Raw genomic sequence first — 20,308 nt, 5'->3', positions numbered from 1 at the left:
TCTGTTGACAAACAGCTGATTTCCGGTGTCTTTAAATGTCCTGCCATTATTCTTCGACAAGCAGCAGCTAGGTATGATGTTATTTGACGGAAAGAGACACCCAAACGTGGGATACGTTTAACCATTGGGATGCTTAAATATTTAAGTATTTGTTTTATACCGTTACGGTCTTTAGAGATGTGAGGTTTATTTTGGTAAAATTAACGGTAGTGATATCGCGGGTTGTCGTCTCTGTGCTCCCACAGTTCCTCTTTTCTGCCGCAGTCAGATATTTTCACCTTAGTTACATTTTAGCAACGTAGCTACCTACCTACATAAGTTAGTTACCTTCCTTGTAAATTAACACAGCTACCTAACGTTTCTTCGGGTGTCATCTCCTTGCTAGCCTACAATGCTACTAGTTACAAGCCAGCGTTAGGATATCTTGTCAGGCAGTGCGGATGATTTTGAGTTAATCTGTCGAGGTTAAAGCAACGAGTTTATATTATCTGTTGTTAACTAAGTAACGTTAGTGTTGGCAAGCTACTGAAGCTAGCTAGCTAACTAGCTAATGTGTAGCCAAATGCTATCTAAGTAAATTGCTTCCGTCTGACAGTGTATGATTGCTAGGCAGTGGTTGGTTGGATACATACGCTTGACACCTAGCCACCATCGTTCGCAGATATCACATCAACAGGCGAATCTTGTAACCAATTTTATGTTTCACGTTGGTCAGAGCGCTTGAGTTGGTGCCAGGCTGTGGAAAGCAGAGAAAGAAGGGGGGGGGGTGAGAGAGTAGTGAAACGCACACAGTGTTCTTTGTGCCAGGGGTTTGGCCCAGTCTCCATCAGCAAAGCGCAACACTAACTGCCCAGTCGGCTCTGTTCAGAGCAGCTTCAGAGCCATGACAACTCAAAGGGATGTCGATATTGTGAGTATTAATTGCAACCCAACACAATCAATCCTTAGTTACTGCATAAGATCCAATGCTGTGCATGTCTAATATTGACGTGGTTACAGTGCTTGTGATGTTTTCCATGTCTGAATGTATTTGGAGGCTAGTTTAGGATCAGGGATTAACTCAAACAGAATAGCTGCTGTTTCTGTAATCAGCTGTCAAACTACATTTTGAGATTGCCCCACATTTTTTGTAGAGGTGAGCCTTAAAGGCCCAGTGCAGTCAAACGTGATCCCCCCCCCCCCCCCCCCCCCTTTGTGTAAGAGCTGTTTTTCAGACTGCCTGAAATGTCAGCCAGTTTTGGTGGGAGGGAGTTTTGGCCTTCTATGGGTAATGTCACCATGTGGTAAATTGGTTAATAGACCAATAGAGTTCCACACCTCTCTGCCTATAACGGCTCATTTAAACTTCCCTTCCCCACTCAAAACATTCCCAGACAGTCTTAGCTAAATTCTTGCTTGAGAAATTGTCCTTTTACTAAGAAGCTATTTAAAGAAAATATCTATCTTTGTTTTGAATTTAAAAAAATAAAATCTCGCTAAGCTACTTAATTGTTACCCAGAAATGATTTGCTATTGAGATATAAACGGCTGTATTGGACCTTTAACTGATTTGTTTCCTATCCCCAAATCACAGCTCTACCCTCTTGGATATTGTTCATTTCTGAACAAACCTGTATGACCAGTGTAAAAACCATGTCCGTGGCACTTTTGTGGTAAGGCATGGCTGGAGAGGGGATTGTTTTTTCGGAACTGAGGAGAACCAGTCAAATTGAAATCATAAACAATCTAAAATCAATGCAGAAGCTAGTAGGCTACTCTGGACTGCCTGTACTATTGTACTGATGCCAGCTTGTGGTGTTCTGGAGTCGTCTACTTTTGCTTATTTGGTAGAATCCCTCATTGTTACATTTCTGTTCTCAATGCACGCATGTTGCAGACCTTTTCTCTTAATTCAAATCTGAGTTTTTAAAGTGCATTTTTGTTTGTCTCTTGATTGGATAATCTTAACAGTATATCTGTGATGGATTAGAAAAAAGGGCAGCTGGGCAGATTCTAGTTCGTTTTTTGTTTGTTTGGTTGTGGATAAGGGGGGGTTAAAGCTTGTTAATGATGACATGGGTATGTAACCCCACACGAAGGGGTTATGCAGTTCATGGGGGGGAGGGGATGGGACTTCCTCTGCTTAGGGGGGGTTGGCGTGTTTGTAAACGGATCATTGTAGGACTGTCCTGACGTCACACCTGGTGGCACGCTCTTTGTTCTGGCTTCCCTGATTACCGACAGTGAAAGTTTAGGATCAAATTAACACATTGTAATATGTGGGGAAATTACCCATCTGTTAATGTAACATTGATATTGGTTTCCAAACTATAATAGTATTGGTAGGCCTAATGGTTGGAATGCCAGGATTTCCCAGGCATTTGCTGGATTCTGGTGGAATACCAATATCTACTTTGGTGAATGATTTCTTTTTTTAATGTGAGGCAGTGGTTGTGTGTGTGCAGCGTGTTACGATCTGTCAACTGATGGAGAGATGCAGAGGAGGGGTGGAGACAGTGTGCCTTCCGTCCATAATGATGCTTCAGAGCATTTTTCTCTATCGGAGGTTCTGACCTGGGGCTGCTGCCACCACAGGAGGGAAGGCTTTGAGCCTGGGTCTCCTCTTGTGCAGGCACTGCTGTGTATGCTTAAGGCTACTTACCGTAGCGGATGTTTTATGAGTTTAGAATTGATGAGTTGATAATAGATCCCATTTACATAGCCTACATGGAGTGTCTGACAGGAAACCTCAGGGTTGCACTACCTCATTCTACTTCATGTGAAATTGTTTCCCTATTGCCCAATAGGATTTCAATTTCATGACTTGTATGTACTTTGATTTCTCAGAAATAATCAGTTGGTTTTATTCATCATTTGATTCATTATTCTGTGGCATTTGGGATTTGACTCAATGCACTGGACCAACTGCCTTACCTTGTCCTCTTTCGCCGTTTATTCCCAGCAGAACTCTGCAAACAGCATGTGGATGATGTAACCGTTAAACCAAATAACTATTTTAAATCCAAGAATATATATCTTTTTTTAAAGTGCCATTTCCCAAGTCTCCTAAAAAGTAAACCAGGACCATCCTTTTGGACTCTGTAAATGACTAATAAATATGAAATGGTCTGTTTGTTTTAGGAGCCTTTTAAAGGCTTTAGGGAAACATGTCATGAGGTGCTAGTACGATTAGGGCAAAATGTCAAACACATTTTCATGTATTATTTCTTTTCTCGATGCTTTCATTTAGTGGACTGGGTGGGTACAAAGAAGAGCAGGGAAAAGCCCTTTCTAAGATCTTCACGTACCCCCCCCCCAGGGTTACTACGCGTTGGCAATATCAATGTAATAATGTGGCCCAGGGCTGTCTGGGACACCTGGGGTTATCACATTAGGCCGACAGCCCGGAGAGAGGAGCTGCTCCCTGCCTCAAGCCACTGAAGGCCCACTGTTCTCCCCCTCCACCCCATCACCCCCCAGCTCCACCCTTATCTATGCCCTGTCCTACTATAGGGGCTCACTACACAACAAGCTCAGTCCTCTCTGAAGGAAGCAGCCCAGTCAAAGGGGCTGAGAGCTGCACCAGAGAAATCTAATTAGACAGGAATGCCAATTTCGGTGCAGGCTTCCGAAGGTCATCATGTCATTCGAGGTGAGAGAAAACGGAAGGATTCCATGTGATTAGGCAAAGCTACGTGCCTCTCATTGCTCGATGAGGTGGAAATGTGGACTTTTATTATACTGTAATTTTGTGTGATTTCTGTGGTGCATGTGTAGGATTATTAAGATGTTTTGTTTGGGCCATTCCAGGTGAACCTGCGTCTTATCCTGGTCAGTGGGAAGACACAAGACTTCATCTTTTCCCCCAACGACTCGGCCATGGACATCGCCAAGCACGTCTTTGATAACTGGCCCTTGGGTGAGTTTTTGCATGTTGGGAGGTGGACCAGGAAACTACCACTTCACTGTCTTGTTTTCTATTGAGTTGTATTGTGGAATTAATCAGGTCACTTCAACTGTCTGATTTATTGTACTGGGCATACTTCTGTTTCTTGTTGTGAAAGACCACTTTGAAGTCCATTACTGTTATAGGAACAGCTGTTGGACCATGCCTTGTGTCGTAGCACTTTATTCCATCTCCACACCCCTGATGATGGTAGTAATGTTTGTGTGGGTTCAACCACTGCAGGAAGTGTCTGAGTGTTTCTGGCGCTGATGATTTCTTCTCCCCCCCTGAGCTTCTGTGTGTTGCTCTAATGTTGTCTCATCGCTCCATCAGGATGGGAGGAGGAGCAGGTGAGCAGCGCCAGCATCCTACGCCTCATCTTCCAGGGACGCTTCCTGCATGGCAACGTCACCCTGGGAGGTATTTGATGGACCCTCCTACACACACACACACACACACACACACACACACACACACACACACACACACACACACACTCATCCTACATGTCTGAAATTCACTAGTGAATACTGTGATTGAATCACCTGTGTCCTTTGAAATTAAGTTTGACCCTAGAGTCGATGTCCGCTCCCCCGCAAACATCTAATTAGCATAATAAAAACATCAACTGTTTGAGTAAGAGATATTCGTTTTTTTTTTGTTGAATGGGCTGTGTCTCAATCCGCCAATGGCGGCCTTAGACTCTAGAGGGTTACCCGTGCCACACTTAAGGACGTTCACTGGAATGAATGAATCTTCAAAGATGGAGAATGGGCATTCGGAACATGTTTAGTAATACCATAATTAAAGAGGATTTATATATTCTGCATATTAATTGTTCATTGTGTCTCTGTCCTTTTTTGTTTTTTAAGCTTTAAAGCTGCCCCCTGGCCGAACAACTGTCATGCACTTGGTTGCCAGAGAGACCCTGCCAGAGCCTAACTCCCATGGTGAGAACCCCTCCGTCTCGTTCTGTCTCCTCATCTCAAGGAGGTCAACCCATCCCATCACCTAGCTGTCAGGGACCATGTTGAGCTGTAATTGCTACAGCTTTAGGCCTTATGGTCCCTTTTAAACCGAAAAGTCTGGTGATATTGCTCTAGTTGTCGTGTTTGCAGTTGTCTCACCAAGTTTCTTTCTATCGTCCTCGTCTTTGTAGGTCAGCGTAACCGGGAGAAGACCGCGGAGAGCAACTGCTGTCTGCTCTTGTAAAGACGACAACAAACAACAATCCTCCCCTTAACCCTCCCCCACGTTCACCCCTGCTCGGCTTCTGTCTGCCCGTCAACCATGGATTTGGAGAGATCACAGGGAGATGGGTCACAGAGCTGTCAGCCTGCTGTCTGGCACATGTTTGTGGCACTCTGACCCAATCGGTGGCTTTGGAATTATTTGTAGTTTATTTTATTTTTTTCGTACCCATTTATTCAGATCAATTTTCTTTTTTCACCCTTTTGCCAGATTCTGCCTTTTTTCTTCTGTGTTGTAAAACCATGTTAAGAATTTGTACATATAATCTCCGTGGTTACCCAGGATGAGCTAGCTGGGTGGCCATACAGGTTTTGAAGACCTCCCACAGAAATACTGTCAAACTATGACTTCGGAACATTGACCCGTACTGTGGCGTTGGTCATTTGCATTGACTCCAAGCATCTTTCTGCTAATGAAATGGAAGTTCCCATGGCTCTTGTAGAACGGCGTTAAAACCTCTCATTGCACTTAACTGGGTTGTTTATTTGAAAGTGTTTCTTGTAGATTTTTTTTGTATCGTCTTAATCTTCCCATCTTGCAGAGGAAGAGAGAATAATGTCCTACTGTTAGACAAAGTGCCATCCTCCTCACCCGATGTAGACCGTGCACAGTACAGTAGTTGACTCCTACTAGCAGGGTGTGTGTAGTCTGCCATAGCACCAGTGGAGTGGTGTGTATCTCTGTGACATGGGCCACACTCGTGTTTGTTCCTGGACTTGGACCAACAGAGGAAGAGTTCAAAGTTGTGCCACACCTGTGTGTGTGGCATTGTCACGTGTTAGATCACCTCGACGGTGAATGAGGAACTGGTCTAGCTAGAAGAATCTAAACTAACTCCTACACGTTCTCCCCTGGTTGTGAAGCCCTGCTTTTTCCCTTTTTTAACTGAGTGAAAAGTATTGAAGGATTGCTTCTGCGTGACCATTGTCATTCTGTATGGCTTCCACCTCTGATCAACATGACCATTTAGACTACATCCCGTCCCATGGGACAGCCCCCTCGCCACTCCCCGTCCGACCTGAGTGAGGAATAAGGGAATCGACACCAGGAGCCAATCAACAGAGAGGTGTTGGTAGTTGGAGGGCTTCATGGCCAGCTACAGGACATTAGGGCTATAGGCATGAGAGGGAGCAATTCCTTGGAGTGGATTCCCCTCTGGAAAATAGGAGGAGATGATGATGATGGTATTTGACCTCCTTTTTGTTTGGATGCTGTCTGTTTTTGTTTGCCTTTTTGATTGTGGAATTATTCAGTAATATCATTAATATTGCAATTGGAAAATGTCAATTTTTATCTTGTATTGATATTGTTTGTCCAGTTGCTGATGTCTGACTCCTGTTAATTGAATGCTTTTTGTCCCAGGGGTTAGTGTGTGTGGGAATTGCGTATTAATTTTACATGACTGTTGTATGTGTGAGTGGATGGGTTGGGGAAATGACTTGAGTGTATGGAGACAGTTTGTGTATTTGAGTAATGGGTGTGTGTTTGCGAAAACCTAAAAGCGGTGTGTTTTGTGTGTGTGTGAGCACTGGAGGTTAGTGATGCAGGTGGTGGAGTAGGAGGATAGATTGGTCTTGGGTGGCTGTGGTTTCCATGGAAACAGTGTGAATCCTTCCTTTTAGTGAGTGTCCTTTGGTTAGTGTCCGTCAACCAATGTCACTGCTATGAAATGTAGCTCAATATGAATAAATGTTTAAAAAAATAATACTAATGAAATGTGGTCTGCTTAAAGCTTGTATTATAAATTAATAAAACATCTTTAAAGAAATGTTCTGTAAGTTTTAAAGTGTGAAACACTTTGCTTGTACAATATGCATTCTTCATTGTAGAGGTCGTGTCTTGCGATATAGGGGACAGATCTGTTCTTTGTCAGTAGCAGAGCAGATGGATGGCCGCTGGGTGGCAGTGTTGTGTAGGTCCTCCATTCTCATCCTAGTCCCTGGGCTATCACTGTTCAACACCTCCTGGTTGAGTCCCATACTTGTATTTTTTTTATTAACTAGGCAAGTCAGTTAAGAAAACAATGACGGCCTACCCCAGCCAAACCCGGACGACGATGGGCCAATTGTGCGACGCCCTATGGAACTTCCAATCACGGACGGATGTGATATAGCCTGGATTCGAACCAGGGACTGTAGTGACGCCTCTTGCATTGAGATGCAGTGCCTGAGACCGCTTTGCCACTCAGGAGCACCTGTACCGATAAGAATTCCATGTGTGTGATACTCCAAGGTCAAAATGTACTATTTGATGTTGGCTGTTACATAACCTTTTCCTCTGACTGTAATAATGGTTGGCTGACGTTATCTATTATTCAGAGATTCTTTGCAATGAATGTAGTTAAGTAGTAGACTGATCAATATTACTCTCCAATATCACATAAATTACCTTAACAATGGATAAGAATCAGTGTCATTTTGATGGATTACCATATGTGGACTTGGATAACTAAAGCGTAGTAATCAGTCACTAGATTAAATAAAGTTTAAATACATTTTTGTTAAATAAAAAATTGCTATTTTAATACATTCTGATAGCTTTGGTGCTGGAAATAAGTTTGGGCATCTTGGATTCTGTCTGCGAATTAGACCCCATATAAAATGCTGTAGTGATGTAGTTGAAACAGTTGGTCGAGATCCTATTATTCTCTCCAAAAACCTGGTTGTGATGTATAGCTGAGAGAGCTCCAGGTTTCCAGTTGACGTTGGCAATAAAATTTAGGAAAAGTGCTGTCAAGCTCCCAGATTTATTCTAAAACCTACTGCTGTTCTTAATCTTTTAAATCAAACTACTTGTTCTTCCATGCATCTGCTCATGTCTCTCTGTCTGTCAGTTTTTAGCTCTCTGGCAGTGGATGAAGTAACAACACAGAGAGGAGAGAGATGGTCATAACAAAGGGGTCTCAACTGTGAGGTGATAACCAGCAACTCTGACCTGAAAGCAGCATCTGTTGAAAGCATCACTGCTCTAAACACAGATACCACTGTTTCAGGATGAATAACTTTGCGGTCTTGCATGAATTGGCACGTGCGGTCAGTCTGTCCAGTGTGTTAGAGTGGGCCCCAGTCCAGGGTTGGCGACCAAGGGTAACAGAACCACACATGGTTCAGCTGGGCCGTCTGTGGGTACAGTGTGCTATGCTGCTGTGGTGATCGGCAGGGGTGGGGTGGAGTCCAGCTGCCGTACCCAGCTTCCTCTGGCCTTGGCTGGGAACTCTCCTCTGCAGGGAAGCAGTGATCTGGGAGAGGGGCTGCATGTGGCGGAGCGGAGGCCTGTCTTTGTAGGGATTTCTGAGGCCCTGGGAGACCCGTCACTCTTTTTCCCTCTGTTCATCTTGGGCTCTATGTGAGAAACACTCCCTCCTCCTGCACCCCCACCCCCCTCCCTTTCTCTCTCAGAGGCCCTCTGCAGACACTGGGTAATAGGTGTGTGAACATCATAAAAGTATTAGATGTCTGAGGCTCTGCACTTGCAGTGGGTTGTGACTAAGGTTGCAACGCTACCGGAAATTTACCAAAGTTACTGGAATCTTCTGTTTTAATATATAGTACTAATTGGTTATATCTGTGTCCACATTGTCCATGAGTTTCTAGTAGATAGACCACATGGTTCAAGAGAAAATAGCCTAATTAATGAAAAAAGTATTTAGTCAACAATGGCCTTATTTACAGTGGTGGAAAAAAGTACTCAATTGTTATACTTGAGTAAAAGTAAAGATACATTTATAGAAAATTACTCAAGTAAAGTGAAAGTCACCCAGTCAAATAGTACTTGAGTAAAAGTCTAAAAGTATTTGGATACTTAAGTATCAAAAGTAAATGGAACTGCTCAAATGTACTTAAGTATCAAAAGTAAAAGTATAAACCATTTCAAATTCCGTATAATAAGCAAACCAGACTGCACAAATTTCTTATATATTTTTTTTATTGACGGATATCCAGGGGCACACTCCAACACTCAGACATAATTTATACAAACAAAGCATTTGTGTTTAGTGAGTCTGCCAGATCAGAGGCAGTAAGGATGACCAGGGATGTTCTCTTGATAAGTGTGTGAATTGGACCATTTTCCTGTCAAAATGTAACGAGTACTCTTAGGTGTCAGGGAAAATGTATGGAGTAAAAACTACATTATTTTCTTTAGGAATGTAGTGAAGTAAAAGTAAAAGTTGGAAAAAATAGAAATAGAAAAGTAAAGTACAGATATCCCCAAAAATTACTTAAGTACTACTTTAAAGTATTTTTACTTAAGTACTTTACACCACTAATTATTTTCAATGAACTCTGTAACTCTTCTTACAATTGACTTTTTCCACAACTGCCACCAGTTTGATGTCAAAACATTGACAACAAATACACATTGACATACTAAAATAAGGGGGAGAAAATATATATATATAAAGGATATTTCATGCTGAAATCCTCATATTAAACACCAATGGTATTCACTAAGCTGATGGTTTATATTTAGGATCATGTTTTACAGGTTTGTCATTCAATAAAAAAACATCTTTAATTATTTCATATATTTTACCTGTGATAAGGCCAGATAGAGGGTCAGAGATAATTAGACGCCATTAATAATCTGAAGTACCCAAAAGGGCCACTAGATGTCTTGTGATAGATTACATAAAATCCTTGAAAGATACCAAATTCCGGTACTTTACCGGTAAAATTTGAACGTTTCCAGTAAATACCCTCCCTTTGCAAACCTAGTTGTGACTTACTGTTTATACATTTTTTAATTCCTCTGTTCTTTAAGCCTACCAGAATCCATTTCCCCCTTCCTGCTTCTGGCTGGTGCAGATACATCTTGCCTTGTCATTCCCACTTATATTAAAACCAGCTGTGAGTGCACACAAGCACACACACACACACAGTTGAGCACATAGACTGTGGACAAGCTACTGATACCACAGAGTCTGAGCTTGTCATTCTAAGTCAGTCAGCCTTTCTGTACAGCCTGGTTAGACTGTAGTGTGGGAGAAAGCCAGACGGGATGCGTGAGAATGTTGTTTCGGTGTGTGTCGCTGTCTGTCTGTGTGAAAGTGTGTACGTACACTTGTGCCTATTTTTTTACAGCGTGTGCATTCCTCCGTCTCATTTTTTTTATGCACCAGAACCCCACTCATGGTGGAGTTATAAGAGTTCAGTTGGTCAGTATGAAAACACACACACACATCCACCACACACATGCTCGCATGGCTTAAACTCACACAGCTGGGTGTGAATGAGTGTTCACACACTGACTGAAGCAGTCTTTTCCTTCTCTTCACTCCCTTCTCCAGTCATCCCCTCTTCTCCTAATTGGAAAAATGACACCAGTTCATGTGACTCCATTCGTTCCACGTGAAAGGACCCACACTAGACAGAAGTCAAGGACGCGACGTGGACTTTGCCTTGGCATGTGGAGAGGGAAGGGGCTTTCAATCAACATAGTCCTACTGTTTTCACAGCCAAGAAGTAGCGGCACCAATGTAGAACTGTGGAGGGAGCCACCCAGTCAACCACCGGGCATCGTTTCGCGACATCCATTTTTTATTTGGCAGTGGATTTTACCAGATGGTCCCTTGTCCCTTCATAAAATTCCACTGTAAAAGGGGGCAGGCCAGGGTGGGGGGGGCTTGGCAACAATATACAGTTGAAGTCGGAAGTTTACATACACCTTAGCCAAATACATTTAAACTCAGTTTTTCACAATTCCTGACATTTAATCCTGGTAAAAAAGTCCCTGTCTTAGGTCAGTTAGGATCACCACTTTATTTTAAGAATGTGAAATGTCAGAATAGTAGCAGAGAGAATGATTTATTTCAGCTTTTATTTATTTTATCACATTCCCAGTGGGTCAGAAGTTTACATACACTCAATTAGTATTTGGTAGCATTGCCTTTAAAATTGTTTAACTTGGGTCAAATGTTTCAGGTAGCCTTCCACAAGCTTCCCACAATAAGTTGGGTGAATTTTGGACCATTCCTCCCGATAGAGCTGGTGTAACTGAGTCAGGTTTGTAGGCCTCCTTGCTCGCACACGCTTGTTGAGTTCTGCCCACAAATCTTCGATAGGATTGAGGTCAGGGCTTTGTGATGGCCACTCCAATACCTTGACTTTGTTGTCCTTAAGCCATTTTGCCACAACTCTGGAAGTGTACTTGGGGTCATTGTCCATTTGGAAGATCCATTTGCAACCAAGCTTTAACTTCCTGACTGATGTCTTGAGATGTTGCTTCAATATATCCACATAATTTTCCTCCCACATGATGCCATCTATTTTGTATAGTGCACCAGTCCCTCCTGCAGCAAAGCTCCCCCACAACATGATGCTGCCACCCCCGTGCTTCACGGTTGGGATGGTGTTTTTTACAGCGTGTCCCGTGTGGCTCAGTTGGTAGAGCATGGCGCTTGCAACGCCAGGGTTGTGGGTTCATTCCCCACGGGGGGACCAGGATGAATATGTATGAACTTTCCAATTTGTAAGTCGCTCTGGATAAGAGCGTCTGCTAAATGACTTAAAATGTAAATGTAAAATGTAAATGTGTTCTTCGGCTTGCAAGCCTCCCCCTTTTTCCTCCAAACATAACGATGGTCTTTATGGCCAAAGAGTTCTATTTTTGTTTCATCAGACCAGAGGACATTTGTCCAAAACGTACAATATTTGTCCCCATGTGCAGTTAGTAGTCTGGCTTTTTTTTATAGCGGTTTTGAAGCAGTGGCTTCTTCCTTGCTGAGTGGCCTTTCAGGTTATGTCAATATTGGACTAATTTTTAGTAGGTTTTAAGTACATTCATCTCTAGGAGACAGAACGCGTCTCTTTACTGAGCGGTATGAGAGCTGCGGGGTCCCATGGTGTTTATACTTACGTACTATTGTTTGTACAGATGAACGTGGTACCTTCAGGCATTTGGAAATTGCTCCCAAGGATGAACCAGACTTGTGGAGGTCTACAATTTTTTTCTGAGGTCTTGGCTGATTTCTTTTGATTTTCCCATGATGTCAAGCAAAGAGGCACTGAGTTTGAAGGTATGGCCGTGAAATACATCCACAGGTACACCTCCAATTGACTCAAATTATGTCAATTAGCCTATCATAAGCTTCTAAAGCCATGACATAATTTTCTGGAATTTTCCAAGCTGTTTAAAGGCACAGTCAACTTAGTGTATGTAAACTTCTGACCCACTGGAATTGTGATACAGTGAATTATAAGTGAAATAATCTGTCTGTAAACAATTGTTGGAAAAATGACTTGTGTCATGCACAAAGTAGATGTCCTAACCGACTTGTCAAAACTATAGTTTGTTAACAAGAAATTTGTGGAGTGGTTGAAAAACGAGTTTTAATGACTCCAACCTAAGTGTATGTAAGCTTCTGACTTCAACTGTAAATTCTGTACCTCACAGAGCAGGGGCGACCGGGTGGAAATGACAGAAGTGGAGAATAAAGGCGTAAGAAAGAGGGAATAGTCAAAGGAGAACAGGACTGAGGATGGGAGCCCCGCCTGAGGCATCCTGAGATTTAATCTGTTGTCCCACAGGTTGGTAGACCCATTAATCAACCATAGTTATAAACTGGGTGGTTCGAGCCCTGAATGCTGATTTGCTGACAGCCGTGGTATATCAGACCATATACCACGTATATGACAAAACATGACTTTTTACTGTTCTAACTATGTTGGTGACCACTTTATAATAGCAATAGGGGGGAGGGGGGGGGGGGGGTATATGGCCAATATACCAAGGCTAAGGGCTGTATCCGGGCACTCCGCATTGCGTTGTCCTTAAGAACAGCCCATAGCCGTGATATATTGGCCATGTACCACCACCCCCCACTCGGGCCTTATTGCTTAATTATAAACCATTATGTAAGGCTGCCTCCTTGCGGTCTCTTCTGTCACAATCTCATGGTCGCTCATGCTCAGTCTATCCCCTCATTGGCCTCTTGTTTTTCTACCTCTTATCCTGTCCTGCTGCCTCAAACCCAACAACATACATTTAGATCATCTCAGATCACATCATTAGGTCCTGCTTATGTACTGCACTGGTAAACATGCTCTTAAATGAAATTCCTTTACTCTGCCTTTAGGGATTGTCTTCTTAGTCTGGTACCCCAACCAGCTTAATAATAATAGTCTAACATCCATCCCATTGAGAGTAAGCCCCCCCACCCCCCACACACACACACACACACAAAATACACACTGCATAGGAAAGTATAAATGAAGCCAAGGAGAGGAGCCAATTCAAGCCTCTTTGGATGAGTTGATCTGCTGAGGATAATAAATTAGCCCTGATGTTGACTTTTAGCAGTGGTATTAGTAATCATATTCGATGGAATAGTAATCTCTGCCAAGGCAGAGTCCTCTAGGGGCTGCAGATCACAATACAAATAGCTCAAAGATGATGTGTGAATATAGGGCCAGTTGATGTTTTTCTACAGTAACATTTTGCCATAGATTTGTTTGGATTATTTGGCTTGGCTCTGTATGTGCTCATTGTTAGAGCAGGGCGAGTGGTCACTTTATGGGACTGGTTTCTATCCAAACTCTTAGTGTGGCTTCCCTTGAAATAAAATGAGAAAAAATAAGCTAGGAAGAAAAACATACCAAAGAAATTATACAAAGATAAACTGTGCCAAAACTTGGTAACTACATGCCTTTCAGAATGGTTCAGAATCAGCTACTTCTAAGCCATCAAACAGGTCATGTAAAGTGATTAAATGTTGTTATCTTTGTGTTTGATTACACTTTAGTCATGCACATTGAGTTATTTTGGTTTATCAAAACAGTTTATCAGTTTTAATAAACCACATATTGTAAATCTATCTGATTTGTCTGCTCTGTGCCACCAAACAGACATGATCTTTAAATATAGTGACAAGGATATAGATTCAGTATAGATATCCTGACAGCTGTTTACATAAATATTATTCTGACAGCTGTTGTCATTGGTTTACATAAATATTACCACAAAAAGAACATTGTTTACTTCTGACAAATGATTAATCATATTTCTCTCAGGCTTTGATCAGATGACATGCGTTACATCTCTGGTCTGCGGTCATGAATATGTATCTTTAATGAATTCCATTTGGTTCATGTTTGCATTTTCTCATCTCTCTGTTTTTCTTCCATGATGGTGATGATGATGGGGATGATGATGATGATGATTTATGAATGGGTGGCTCTGGTTTCTGCATCTCCTCAGTGGCTCAGACAGTCAACTCCCGAGGCACCAGAAAGATAAGTATTAGTAAGGAGTTGTTTGTTTGAAGTTTAGTGTCTGTGTCTATTTGTGTTTTGGATCACTGGACCAGAAGGGGAGGAGAGGTGACCTAATCTGGACGTGTGCCCATTCCTTTAACACATCTCGTCATTCACTGACCTACACAGTGGTGCCGTGAGATTCAACTGGGCTGTATGAAACTGGAATCAAACCTCCTGGCCAAAGTGCTCTGTGACATCATTCCAACCAACTAATCCCAGTTTGCGTGAGTATTTCAGAGCGTTTCCAATTGAAAATGTGAGCCTGTGCTGTGTGTGTGAGAAAGTGCGTAATGAAATGCTTGTCTTTATACATTTATACGTGTTTCCACAGTATCTGCAAACATTGGTGCTGTATTTCATTGATTGCCTTTATTGGGCTTCTTGTTGCTGTATACCCACATGAAAAAATACTACAGTTTACTATATAATACGAGAGTACTTACTATAGAATTCTATAGTGAAATGTAGTATACTATACTATACACTGTTGTATCCCTTGATCACGTGTAGTACCTACTATAGCATGTTGTTGTATACTGTAGAATACTACAGTAAATACTACAGTAAATAGTACAGTATTCACTGTAATGTTTGTGCCAAATAAAGTCTGCAAAAACACTACAGTGAATACTATAGTATTTATACCATACTATACTATAGTATTTTTTGATGTGGGTGTGGTTCATTAAGGCATCTAGCAGCACATTGCAGTGCATTACAGTAGGTGGTGAGAGATCATAAGAAGTTCACTGTCAGCTGGTGGTATGATCCGGAGGTCTGCCCATTGCCCAACCCTGCCATTCTACACTAAATTACTGCTCTTATCCCCACTAATGGGCTCTCTTGGTAGGATTCCCAATGGTGATGGGGATTTAAATAGCTGGCCCCTCGCACACCACAGCTCTGCATGGATACAGCTGGGCTGCATGGTCTGCTGTAGGCATTATGATACTATTGATTATGTTGTATCACCGAACTCCAAACTACGATGAGAGTACAGGTGAGCCAAACTCCACCTGTTCGTTTTATATGGGATTCCCATCCAACATACAATGTATGGGGATCGACTTGAGTCCACTGATGAACCCTTATGGATCCACAATGGATTGGTCTGGACCGGATCAGTCCGGTTCCATGAGACCAGCACTGCCAGCAGGTTGTGTGTGATCTGACTTTGCAGTGACTCTGACTGTATTGATTGCATAGGGTTAACACAGAGTGAAGACGTGGGCCGGCCTAACCTTGGCCTAGCTGAATCTGACACCTCAGCACCTCCATCAGAGGGTATCAAATGAGGGAGTGTAGGGAGCCAGAGGGTTAAAGGACAAGGTTAGACGTTACTTAAATCCACCCGCATTCACTAAAGTCCTGTGTTGCATTGTTGGATGTCCTCTGCAGTTTCCTTGTGTTACAGCCAAAGAAAAGGGGGAAAAACACCACTTGGAGAAAAAATAAAGAAAGTGAAAGGGTAGAGGATGGAAAGAGTCCCAAAAGAGAACAGAGTGAGAAAAAGAGAGAGTTGGAGAGGTGAGGATCAGGGGAGGGAAAGTGATAGAGACAGAACAGTGCTGAGAGCATGCTGCATCTCATTGCCGAGTAAAGGGAGACGACACTGTGCAGGATCCCTGAGTGTTTGGTCTCTATTCTTCATCTGTGTGCTATGCTGATTCTCTGTGCCTGGGTCTGGGTTGAAGAAGGATGATTCAGGGACTTGGGTCTCCATGGCTCAGCACGAGGCCCATATGTCTGTCACATGAAGTCTGGGCGACTCATGAATAGAAACAGCAACAACAAAGAATTCAGCCATCCCTCCTTCCAGCACCACAACATAACACTCCCTCTTGCTTGTTGCTTGTCCCATGTACTGTTTACTCCAGAGCTATTTGTTTTTCCGCTTGATGCTCTCTCTCCAACCAGTCTCTTCGTTTACATCCTTCTACTTTGTTTTATTTACGACATCAACAGATGGATTTGATGAAGCATTTTTGTTTGAGTACTTCAATTTGAACTATATTATATTCTGTGAAGCCGTAGCTATTCACCTCCATGTGAACTAGCAGTGAGTGTTCATACCTCTGGTGTCTGTCAGTCTGTCTGAGGGTTCTGTCCAGCTGGGCCTCGGAGACTGGGAAGCCAGCAGTGGCAGCGGGTGCAGGGAATCAGGATCCGGTGGTGCTGAGAGCAGCAGCAAATAAAGGTCACATTGACTCTATTGTTTTGCAGAGCTGTAGAGTCTATTATTTATTGTCAGCAGTTTTATATCGTGTTTTATTTTCTTCCCAGGTCTCAGTTTATGGAGCCTGAGAGAGCGAGGGAGGACTCGGATCCATGACCATTTTGTGTGCTCTCCGAGTGTTTGTTGTGTGTGAGAGGGCATCTGTGAATCCCTGGGGAGTAAAACTCTGAGTTAAACGTTGTCTGAGACATGGTGGAGCTGGTGAACCAACACTATTTAAAGCAGACAGTCACTGTACTTGCTGCCAAGACTCGGGCACATACACTTACATGAAAAAAGTCTGTGGACACCTGCTCGTTGAACATCTCATTCCAAAAGCATTGCCATTAATATGGAGTCGGTCCCCCCTTTGCTGCTTTAACAGCCTCCTCTCTTCTGGGAAGGCTTTCCACCAGATGTTGCAATATTGCTGCGGGGACTTGCTTCCATTCAGCCACAAGAGCATTAGTGAGGTCAGGCACTGATGTTGGGATTAGGCCTGGCTCGCAGTTGGCGTTCCAATTCATCCCAAAGGTGTTCGGTGGAGTTGAGGTCAAGGATTTTTACAGGCCAGTCAAGTTCTTCCACACGGATCTCGACAAACCATTTTTGTATGGACCTCGCTTTGTGCACAGGGGCATTGTAGCCTTCCCCAAACTGTTGCCACAAAGTTGGAAGCACAGAATCGTCTAGAATGTCATTGTATGCTGTAGCGTTAAGATTACCCTTCACTGGAACTAAGGGGCCTAGCCCTAGCTATAAAAGACACTATGCATTGGGACAGGTAGTATACGCTTAGCATCCACCAAATCCAGATTAGTCTGTCGGACTGCCAGATGGTGAAGCGTGATTCATCACTCCAGAGAACGCGTTTCCACTGCTCCAGAGTCCAATGGCGGCGAGCTTTACACCACTCCAGCCAACGCTTGGTAATGCGTATGGTGATCTTAGGTTTATATGCGGCTGCTCAGCCATGGAAACCCATTTCATGAAGCTCCTGACAAACAGTTACTGTGCTGACGTTGATTCCAGAGGCAGTTTGGAACTTAGTAGCGAGTGTTGCAACCGAGGACTGACGTGCTATGCGCTTCAGCACTCGACGGTCCCGTTCAGTGAGCTTGTGTGGCCTACCACATCGCGGCTGAGCCTTTGTTGCTCCTAGACGTTTCCACTTCACAATAACAGCACTTACAGCTGACCGGGGCAGCTCTAGCAGGGCAGACATTTGATGAACTGACTTGTTGGAAAGGTGGCATCCTATGACGGTGCCACTTTGAAAGTCACTGAGCTCTTCAGTAAGGTCATTCTACTGCCAATGTTTGTGTATGGAGATTGCATGGCTGCGTGCTCAATTTTATACACCTGTCAGCAACGGTTGTGGCTGAAATAGCTGAATCCACTAATTTGAAGAAGTGTCCACATACTTTTATATATACAGTGCATTCGGAAAGTATTCAGAGCTCTTGACTTTTTCAACATTTTGTTACGTTACAGCTTTATTCTAAAATGGATTAAATAAAAAAAATCCTCATCAATCTACACACAATATCCCATAATGACAAAGCGAAAACAGGTTTTTAGAAATTGTTGCGAATGTATATATAAAAAATAATAATAATCCGTATTCAGACATTTTGCTATGAGACTCAAAATTTAACTCAGAGGAATCCTGTTTCCATTGATCATCCTTGAGATGTTTCTACAACTTGATTGGAGTTCACCTGTGATAAATTCAATTGATTGAACATGATTTGGAAAGGCACACACCTGTCTATATAAGGTCCCACAGTTGGCAGTGCATGTCAGAGCAAAAACCAAGCCATGAGGTTGAAGCAATTGTCCGTAGAGCTCCGAGACAGGATTGTGTCGAGGCACAGATCTGGGGAAGGATATCAGAACATTTCTGCAGCATTGAAGGTCCCCAAGAACACAGTGGCCTCCATCATTCTTAAATGTAATATGTTTGGAACCACCAAGACTCCCCATAGAGCTGGCCGCCCGGCCAAACTGAGCAATCGGGGGAGAAGGGCCTTGGTCAGGGAAGTGACCAAGAACCCGATGGTCACTGACAGAGCTCCAGAGCTCCTCTGTGGAGATGGGAGAACCCTCTAGAAGGACAACCATCTCTGCAGCACTCCACCTTTATGGTAGAGTGGCCAGACGGAAGCCACTCCTCAGTAAAAGGCACATGACAGCCCGCTTGGAGTTTGCCAAGAGGCATCTAAAGGACTCTGACCATGAGAAACAAGATTCTCAGGTCTGATGAAACCGAGATTGAGCTCTTTGGCCTGAATGTCGTCACGTCTGGAGGAAACCTGCCACCATCCCTACGGTGACGCATGGTGGTGGCAGCATCATGCTGTGGGGATGTTTTTCAGCGGCAGGGACTGGGAGACTAGTCAGGATCGAGGGAAAGATGAACGGAGCAAAGTACAGAGAGATCATTGATGAAAACCTGCTCCAGTGCGCTCAGGGCCTCAGACTAGGGTGAAGGTTCACCTTCCAACAGGACAATGACCCTAAGCACACAGCCAATACAACACAGGAGTGGCTTCGGGACAAGTCTCTGAATGTCCTTGATTGACCCAGCCAGAGCCTGGACTAGAACTTGATCGAACATCTCTGGAGAGACCGGAAAATAGCTGTGCAGCAACGCTCCCCGTCCAACCTGACATTACTTGAGAGAATCTGCAGAGAAGAATGGGAGAAACTCCCCAAATACAAGTGTGCCAAGCTTGTAGCGTCATACCCAAGAAGACTCGAGGCTGTAATCATTGCCAAAGGTACTTCAACAAAGTACTGAGTAAAGGGTCTGAATATGTATGTAAATATGATATTTCAAGTTTTTTTAAGTCAAGTAACTCACTCACACCTCATACCTACATGTGCATAGGAAAATAGCATAGGAAAATAGAAATGATGCACATCTGCATGGAAGCTGGGTTCTCAAGGAAAGTTGAAGAAGTGATTCAGAACTGAATTGATTGTTGTGGGTCACTTATAGGAACTGTTGCATATTATATGGCAGCTGGTTCGGATTTGGCCTCTGGCTGCAGGTTAAGCAGACTGAGTCCTGGAGGAGGTCTGTGGCTGCAGTCTGCAGACCTCTGTCATGCTGCCTGGGACCCTGCAGGCCAATGTGATTCAACGCCTTCTTATACACATGATTTATCCTCTCCATCTGTCCCTAAGGTGCCGGACAGACCCACTCTGTTTCACAAATGCTATTAAAACTCACAAATGCCTCGCTATTAACATTGCGTGAGTGAGAGAGAGAGAGAGCGAGAGCGAGCAATAAAGAGAGAGAGTGTATGCTTAAATTGGCGCGTTTGTTAGTGTGGATAATCCAAGTGAATTCCCATCCAAGTGTCAGTGAGCCCAGATCTCTGTTGAATAAGAGCATATTTGATGTGGAAGAGCCAAGCGAATGGAGGGCTGAATGGAGGTTGAACTTCAACACAGAGACACACAGCTGCAGCCCAGCCCGCCTGTCTTGGTCCTTGGCCTGGCCTTGGGCCTGCAGCTCTGTTCGCCAGTCCCTCTCATAGTAATAATCACAGACGAGTGTTACCTCTCGGATCTTCTGCTCGTCGTCTGTCAAGTGTGTGAATACTTGAATAGCTTCAGGCTCTGTATGGCTCTGAATGTAGCTGTGTGGTGGTC

The 20,308-nt window shown here is 43.4% G+C and overlaps 1 protein-coding gene across 2 annotated transcripts; it reads left to right on the top strand.

Moving 5' to 3' along the window:
* Positions 1 to 18: 18 nt before the first annotated feature.
* Positions 19 to 6,944, top strand: LOC139574279 (ubiquitin-like protein 3). 2 transcript variants are annotated; one of them, XM_071398699.1, is made up of 5 exons: positions 19 to 910; positions 3,790 to 3,898; positions 4,259 to 4,345; positions 4,798 to 4,875; positions 5,085 to 6,944. In XM_071398699.1, the coding sequence occupies exons 1-5, from the start codon at positions 884 to 886 to the stop codon at positions 5,135 to 5,137; spliced, it is 354 nt and encodes a 117-aa protein (XP_071254800.1). In that variant the 5' UTR covers positions 19 to 883; the 3' UTR covers positions 5,138 to 6,944. The 2 variants fall into 2 exon arrangements, with proteins under 2 accessions (XP_071254800.1, XP_071254801.1); XM_071398700.1 differs by lacking the exon at positions 19 to 910 and adding an exon at positions 2,150 to 3,631.
* Positions 6,945 to 20,308: the final 13,364 nt, after the last annotated feature.

This window comes from Salvelinus alpinus, chromosome 4 (assembly GCF_045679555.1).
Source record: "Salvelinus alpinus chromosome 4, SLU_Salpinus.1, whole genome shotgun sequence".
Taxonomy (NCBI): Eukaryota; Metazoa; Chordata; class Actinopteri; order Salmoniformes; family Salmonidae; genus Salvelinus; species Salvelinus alpinus.
Note: the sequence above shows the minus strand (reverse complement) of the source record. Positions and strands in the feature narration are given on the sequence as shown.

Bases quoted from the DNA above. Each gene is read 5' to 3' on its own strand.
- LOC139574279 (XM_071398699.1), top strand. From the start codon at position 884: ATGACAACTCAAAGGGATGTCGATATT. The intron at 911-3,789 runs GTGAGTATTAAT...GGGCCATTCCAG, and splicing joins CTCAAAGGGATGTCGATATT to GTGAACCTGCGTCTTATCCT. The intron at 3,899-4,258 runs GTGAGTTTTTGC...TCGCTCCATCAG, and splicing joins CTTTGATAACTGGCCCTTGG to GATGGGAGGAGGAGCAGGTG.